This window comes from Gallus gallus, chromosome 3 (assembly GCF_016699485.2).
Source record: "Gallus gallus isolate bGalGal1 chromosome 3, bGalGal1.mat.broiler.GRCg7b, whole genome shotgun sequence".
In the NCBI taxonomy this organism is placed as follows: domain Eukaryota; kingdom Metazoa; phylum Chordata; class Aves; order Galliformes; family Phasianidae; genus Gallus; species Gallus gallus.
Window position 1 is genome coordinate 99742077 of NC_052534.1, and position 8164 is coordinate 99750240.

Sequence of the window (8164 nt, forward strand, 5' to 3'; positions counted from 1 at the left end):
TTGGACTGTCTAAGAACAGTCCTGCGTCGTGACGCTCTGCTACCAGGCTGATCCGCTCGGGGTTTGTCCGGAAATGGCGGACGCAGGCATTTTTAAAACTCCCGCCGACACTCCTCGCTCCGCCCACACGCGTCGGAGCGGCCGCGCTGCCTGGGCTGGAGGGGTTTGCCTCACTTCAGCTTCTTAGAACTTTCTAGGCGCGGCTGCGGCCGGGATTGTACCTTTTAAGTACAGTCTTTTGTCGTGGGCCTGTGCTTTGAAACTGAACTGCTAGGAGTTTTGCATGGTGAAATCCGCAGACATAGAGTACAAGGGGCAATGCCATTGCAGAAGCAATGGATTTACCACCGAGGCGCAGCAGAGCCTGACGGTGCTGCCCACCCCTCCTGAGCTTCTGATCACAGCAGGCATGGGGGGACCTCAGGCACACACTGGGTTGCTCTCCACCTCAGCAGCACAGCCTGTCAGCTCCTCTAAGGCAGCAGGACAGTCGTGAGGTGCTCAGGAGTCCTTGATCAAAGCATGCCGTCATCCCCTTCTACCACAGGGCAATCATGGAGGTGTCAGAGGACACCAATGAGCCACTCACTTCCGACAAGGCAGTGGGAACCAGATCATCACCAGAGATCTCTCTGTCCTCTCGGAGTGACAGCTCCCTCACTTCCACTGAGGCAGCAGAAAAGTGCCGCTCTTCGAGGGCATCTCTTCATCTGAGGAGGAACATGTCCCACACTTCCAACATGGCAGTGGAAGCCAGCAGCGCCTCAGAGGTCTCCCTGTCCTCTAGGAGCTATCAATCCCTCACTCCCTCTGAGGCAGTGGGAGCTGGGTGCTCTTCAGGGGCCTCTCTGTCCTCCTGGAGCGACAACTCCCTTGCTGCCGTTGCAGCAACAGCACCTGACTGCTCTTGGACAGCCCCTCTGCCCCCGCCCAGGGAAAGCTCCGGCACTTCTCTCAAAGCAGATGAAGGCAGCTGCATTTCACAGCTGAGCCTCAGCACTCCTCTGCATGGAGCAGATTTGGGTCATGCTGCCATGCCTCAGTCGGACCTCACGCTTTCCGAAGCACTTGAGCCCCAAAACGTCCAGGAGACCTCGGACTGTGTCATCCCCAAAGGGAAACCAGAGGAGGAAGCGGGCCTGCCAAGACATGGACAAGAGACTGTGCAGGAAAGCTCGGCTCCTCAGGTGCGTCAGCGACCATCAGAGCCCCATGTGGAGGTGGTGTCCAGGGTGCGGAAGCCGCTGAAGCTGGATGAGGCCGTGAAAAGGCAGCTGGAGCGGCACATGGTAAAAATGCAGATACAGCGGTGCTTCGGGCTACCCAAGAAGGTTCTGGCCTCCTACAAGAAGCTCTCAGAGACCACCCAGGAGCTACAAGACTACCATCCTCCTCCACACAGGCACACTGTGCTGCCCTACCGCTCACCCTTCCAGCACTGGGACAGGCACGCTCGCACCAGGAAGAGGGCAGTGCAGCCCCCTGGCCCGCAGCAAGAGTCCACAGCCCCTGTGGAAACACGCACACGAGGAACACAGACGCCTGCCCACTCTCTGTCAGCAGCTTTTGTGATTGTGGCAGAAGAGGTGCCTCGTGAAGATCTGGAGACACCCCAGCTGAAAAGGACACGCAGGGGAACAGCTGCAAGCAGCAGCTCAGCCAGAAAGAAGACCCAGCCTGGCAGCTGCAGAAAGGAGCAGGGCCCTGTGACACAAGGGCGTGATCCCGGTCCCTCCTTTTCCATCCAGGAAGAGCAGACAGTGTCACAGAGTGAGGGAGCTCCTCAGGAGAAGGCAGGACAGGAGGATGAGACCACCACCGTGCCCAGCGGGGGCAACATGGGGGTCCAGGAGCTGTCACAAGGCAGGACAACTCCTTCTGGAAATGTATGTACACAAACAGAAGACTCTTGGAGTAAGGACACTCCTGTAGCTGTGCCACCAGCTCCAAACCCTGCAGGGACCAACTCGGAAGAGATGCCCAGCTTGGATGAGACACTCAAAGCTCTTATAGACTCTTACAGGACCAGCACAATGACTGAAAACCAGCAGAACCAGCTGCTGGCTTCCTGGTTGGAGCAGTCCCAGGACAATGTGGGGCACTCAAGTTCAGAGCCAGCAGCACAGCATCCCATTACCACACTGTGCGGAGCACAGACAGCAATGCAGAACGGTAGGGGACCCAGGCAGAACGGAGTCAGGCCCAGGAGGCTCTGCCCCAAGTGCAGCAAAGCCGCACGGCACAGGGCACATGGCAGTGAAGGCACCCGGACTTCAGCTCCAGGCACAGGAGGAGATGAGGCAGTGGGAGAGAAGCATCTATCTGGGGAAGGGGCCACAAGGGAGCAAGGCCAGAATCAGACTGCTGATGCTGCCCGGCAGCCAAAGGGGGTCCGTGTCTACAAATACATGGTATGGATCACTAGAGTGGAGCAGAGGACGCTTCTGTTTGAGCAGGCCCCTACCAGGACCCCACCATCACAAGCACAGCGGCTGCCCAAACGTGAATCAGCCACAGACAGGAGCCCAGTGCCAGAGAAACCATCTCTGCCAAGCTGCTCCTACGTTTGTCTCATCCCCATCCTCCTTTGCCTACAGAGGGCATGGGTCAAGCTCCTGGGTGCAGGCAAAGCCCTATATTCCAAAATCAGGAAGAAGTGAAGTGAGGAGTCCCAAGGAAGAAGACCAACCGTGGACAGCCAAGCCTTGCCTTGGGATAAGGACATAACTCACAACTCCTGGGGAAAGGCTGCAACCATCTCAGGAGGCAGTAGGGAAGGACTTTGTGGTATTTGGGGCTGAGACTTTCTCAACAGGAGCAACAGGCAACATCAAGACTTGGTGTTGGACACCCATGGAGACAGCAAGGGACTGAATCAGAGTGGGAGGAGCCCCGGGCACGTGGGGATGCCAGCTCAAGTTGATCATGGTGAGCCAGTGCATCTGCTCTTTGTTCAAAGTCCTCTTTGAACTTGGAGGTTCAAAGAGCTGCTACACGCTCTTTGACTCAGGCCCAGCCCCAGCCCTATGTGACTTTACTCTTCTGCTTGATTTCCAGGGGCAGCACCACCCAGTCAGGGACATGGACCCAGCGAGCAGCAGATCCCTGCCAGGACCACCAAGGAACAGGAGCTCTCCCAGTAAAAAATTAAATAAACAAATACCTCTTAAAATGTGTTCATGGATATCTCATCCTTCCTGCAGAGGAGCACAATTGCCTGCTCACTGCTTGCATCTCCCAGCAGGGGCACGGTGGGCAGCTCTGCTGGTGCCTTATGGGGGAGAGGAGACAACTAGGTTGGCCCTCCAGGTGCCTGAGAGCAAGCAAGCCACACGAGGCTTTTAGAGGCAGCAAGGACTGTCCAGCTTTCTGGAGGTCTTTGCATACTACAGCTAAGTTTTAGGTGTGGGAACAGAGTGGGCCCTTTAGAACAAGTGGCAGAGACAAATGAGGGTGGGAGTCAGCCATGGGACAGAGACAGCCACGCCTGTTCTTTTGCTTGTGGGCAGTGACCCTTGGAATAACAGACAGATGCATCTGCGGGCACCACCTCTCCTTCTTGCTCTGGGACGGGATGTATCTATCTCCCCCAGAACCCCTGCCTCTCCCTTTCAAGGGCAGTAAGGATTGTGCCAAAGTGGTGACCTGAGGGCCCTGGGAGGCTGGCAGGATCCCAGTCCTGTGCTCTGGGGCTCACATGGAGCTCTACCTGCACAACTATGTCCTAGGATGAGAAGGTGGTCAAGGAGGAGGAGATGAACAGAATCCCTAAGTAGGCAGGGCAGTGATGGCCTTTGCCGGTCCTACTGCTTCTCATTACTCATAGAATCATAGAATGGCCCGGGTTGAAAAGGACCTCAAAGATCATCTAGTTTCAACCCCTCTGCTATGTGCAGGTTTGCCCACCACCAGACCAGGCTGCCCAGAGCCACATCCAGCCTGGCCTTGAATGCCTCCAGGGAAGGGGCACCCACAACCTCCTTGGGCAACCTGTTCCAGTGCGTCACCACCCTCTGGGTGAAAAACTTCCTCCTAGGATCTAACCTAAACCTCCCCTGTCTCAGTTTAAAACCATTCCCCCTTGTCCCATCATTATCTACCCTCGTGAACAGCTATTCCCCCTCCTGTTTATATGCAACCTTCAAGTACTGGAAGGCCACAATGAGGTGTCCCCTGAGCCTTCTCTTCTCCAAGCTAAACAAGCCCAGTTCCCTCAACCTTTCCTCATATGAGACGTGCTCCAGCCCTCTGATCATCTTAGTGGCCCTCTTCTGGACCCGTTCCAAGAGTTTCACATCTTTCTTGTACTGGGGGCTCCAGGCCTAGACACAACACTCCAGATGGGGCCTCACTAGAGTTGAGTAGAGTGGGACAATCACCTCCCTCTCCCTGCTGGCCACTCCTCTTTTAATGTAGCCCAGAACACAGCTGGCCTTCTGGGTTCCAAGTGCACACTGCTGGCTCATGTCCAGCTTCTCATTCACCAGGACCCCCAAGTCTTTTTCTGCAGGGCTGCTCACAAGGAGATCTTCCTCCAGTCTGTATAAATACCTGGGATTGCCCTGATCCGAGTGCAGCACCCTGCACTTGGCCTTGTTAAATCTCATTAGGTTAACATGGGCCCACTTCTCCAGCCTGTCCAGGTCCCTCTGGATGGATTCCCTTCCCTCCAATGCATTGACCGCACTGCTCAGCTTGGTGTCATCCGCAAACTTGCTGAGGGTGCACTCAGTGCCATTGTCTGTGTCATTGATGAAGATGCTGAAGAGCACTGGTCCCAAGACTGATCCCTGAGGGACACCACTTGTGACCAGCCTCCACCCTGACACAGAACCATTAATCTCAACCCTCTGGCTGCACCAGTCACCAGGGACTTCACTGGACAGCCATGATTTTTCAAATATGATGGAGAGCAGGTTGGCAACCACATGAGCCATCTCTCTCCGAATGCCAAGAGAGATATCGAGTCCATCCATGGACTTGTGTACATTCAATTGCATGAGGAGGTCTCAGACTTGTTCCACTGTTACAGTGGGATGGAATCCATTCCCCACACCCTCACCTAGAGGTTCAGGGTCCTTGATGACATGGGAAGCCTGATCACCAGTGAAGACTGAAGCAAAGCACTCACTGAGTACTTCAGCTTTTTCTATCTCTGAGGAAGTCAACTCTCCACTACCTTTTATCAGAGAAGGAACACTCTCCTTGGCCTGTCTCATCTTGCCTATGTACCCGTAGAATCCCTTCTTGTTATTTTTCATATCCCTCACCAAGTTCAGCTCCACCTGTGCCTTAGTTTTCCTAATCCTCTCTACACACCTGGACAACAGCCCTGTATTCCTCCCAGACTACACAACCTTGTTTCCACTTTCTGTACATTTCCCTCTTTTTCCTCAGTTTAAGCTGCAGGTCCTTGCTCACCCATGCTGCTCACCTGTCTCCCCTGCTCAACTACTGCCGGGGGACAGAGAGCCTCCGCGCTCTCAGAAAGGTGTCCCTAAAAAGCTGCCAGCTCTGTTCAGTATCTATGCCCTTAAGGACAGTTTCCCAGGGGATCCCATCCAGCAATTCCTTGAGCTCCCATAAGTTGGCTCTCCTGAAGCTCAGGGTCCAGACTCTGCTTTTTGCCAGACCTGCACTCTCCAAGATCACAAGCTGCACCAGGGCATGGTCACTACAGCCCAGCTTGCTTCCAATCTTAACCTCTCTCATGCTCTCCTCTGCATTGGTGAGCACAAGGTCCAGTAAGGCTTCACCTCGGGTCAGTCCATCTAATACCTGCACCAGGAACTTGCCCTCGACAGGCTCCAGGAATCTCCTGGATTGTCTGCCACCCGCTGTGCCACTATCCCAGCAGATTTCCAGGTGGTTGAAATCTCCCATCGGGACAACAGCCCATGAGCGCAACACTTCCTGCAGCTGAAGCAAGAAGGCCTCATATACAGGGCCCCCCCCGATCAGGTAGTCTGTAGCAGAACCCAACCACTAAATGCCCTTTACAGGACCGATCCTTGATTTTAACTCACAAGCTCTCAAACTCACAAGCTCTCAACCTGATCGTGGCTGTTCTGCAGACACAGCTCTTCACAATCTATCCTCTTCCTAACACAGAGGGCAACTCCCCTCCCCCTCCTAACCAGTCTATCCCTTCAGAAGCCTGTAGCCCTCAATAAGAGTGTCCCTGTCATGGGATTTGCCCCACCATGTTTCTATGGTAGCAACCAGGCCACAGTTTCTAACTCCTCCTGTTTATTTCCCATGCTGTGCACATTGGTATAGAGGCACTTCAGCTTGGCTACTGGCCTCATTACCTTCTTGGAGGAGCTCTCCCTAATACCGCCAGGACAAGCCCAGGGTTTTCCCCTACTGCCTCCCAAGCTGACTTCACTCTCACACGCTTCTCTGTCACCCAGTACACCCCCTTCCTCCACTAGAAAGCCCTGCTAATCAACCCAGCCAGCCTGCTCCCAAGAATATTTGTGGCCATTCTAGTCAGCCAGTTCCTATCTGCCATCAGCATTCCTCTTTTCTCAAGGCGGTGTCCCAAACCATAGTACCCAAAGCCCTGAGCATGACACCATTCGCAAAGCCATTCATTCAGCGTGTCCCCCCTCCTCCTTTTGTCCAAATCCCAGTTACCAACTGAGAGCACAGAGGAGAACACAGCTTGCACTCCCGATCCCTTCAGCAGATTTCCCAGTGCCCTGAAGTCCCTTTTGAACATCTGAGAACTTTTACATAGCTCTTTATTTCCACTGTGGAAAACCAGTAATGGATAATCAGAGGCTTGTTGCTAGGAGCATCACTCGCCTGGTCATCTCTCACCCGGGCTTCAGGTAGGCAACACACCTGCCTGTGCAACAAGTCTGGGAGGCATACTAGACCCTCAGATCTCCTCAAAAGGGAGTCCCCTTCGATTACAGCCCTTCTTTTTTCCTGACTGACGTTGCAGTCATACAGGAAGTAGTCTCACTAGCCTTGGGCAACCTCACCTGCATGGATGGACCTTCACCCACATCCACACCTCCCAGTCCCTCCAGCTCCAGAACCTTAAACCTGTTATGTAAGGGCACCTGGGAGAGGGGGACAGGATGAGAGGCAGTCCCCTCGCTGCCCCAGACAGGGACTTGTTTCCATCCCTCGCTGTCTCTGAGCTCACCCTCTCCCACCTGACTGGGAGACAGCAGACGATCGCCCACTGCCTGAAGAGCATCGCCCCGGTGCGCTTCCTGCAGGGATGGCTGAGCATGACTCCACCAATCAATCTCCCTCTCACAATCCCAGATGCTCCTCAACCTTTTGACTTCCTCCTTTAGCTCTACCACCAGGCTGAGCAGATCATCCACCTGCTCCCAGCGCACAGAGGCGGTACCCCTGCTGCCCTCCTGTAGCAGGGACAAGACCAGGCATTTTCTGCAGCCTGAACCGCGACATGGACATACGTGCTTTAGCAGCTGCTCGTGGCCACGTGGAGACCGTGGTTGCTCCCAGGTGTGTCCAGAGAGCAACGTCCTGTTAAGTGACCCGTTAAGGGCTAAGCCTCGTCGTACACAGCAAGGCGCCGTACCCTGCACTCCGTGCTAGCCCTGCCCACGCCACGGTTGCCCGTCCCCTTCACCGCGCCCTCTGGGCTCTGCCTTTATTCGGACGGAGAGGGGGTGCCGCCGACACTCCTCGCTCCGCCCATACGAGCTTCTGATCACAGCAGGCATGGGGGGACCTCAGGCACACACTGGGTTGCTCTCCACCTCAGCAGCACAGCCTGTCAGCTCCTCTAAGGCAGCAGGACAGTCGTGAGGTGCTCAGGAGTCCTTGATCAAAGCATGCCGTCATCCCCTTCTACCACAGGGCAATCATGGAGGTGTCAGAGGACACCAATGAGCCACTCACTTCCGACAAGGCAGTGGGAACCAGATCATCACCAGAGATCTCTCTGTCCTCTCGGAGTGACAGCTCCCTCACTTCCACTGAGGCAGCAGAAAAGTGCCGCTCTTCGAGGGCATCTCTTGATCTGAGGAGGAACATGTCCCACACTTCCAACATGGCAGTGGAAGCCAGCAGCGCCTCAGAGGTCTCCCTGTCCTCTAGGAGCTATCAATCCCTCACTCCCTCTGAGGCAGTGGGAGCTGGGTGCTCTTCAGGGGCCTCTCTGTCCTCCTGGAGC

At 55.0% G+C, this 8164-nt stretch overlaps 1 protein-coding gene across 1 annotated transcript; it reads left to right on the forward strand.

Moving 5' to 3' along the window:
* Window positions 1–719: 719 nt before the first annotated feature.
* LOC121113181 lies at window positions 720–3650 on the forward strand. Its single transcript, XM_040698135.1, has 2 exons — window positions 720–2928; window positions 3058–3650. Exon 1 carries the CDS (start codon window positions 723–725, stop codon window positions 2658–2660), a length of 1938 nt encoding a protein of 645 aa, XP_040554069.1. The 5' UTR covers window positions 720–722; the 3' UTR covers window positions 2661–2928; window positions 3058–3650.
* The last annotated feature ends 4514 nt before the right edge of the window (window positions 3651–8164 follow it).

Excerpts from the sequence above, each read along its gene's own strand:
- LOC121113181 (XM_040698135.1), top strand. The coding sequence starts at position 723 with ATGTCCCACACTTCCAACATGGCAGTGGAAGCCAGCAGCGCCTCAGAG.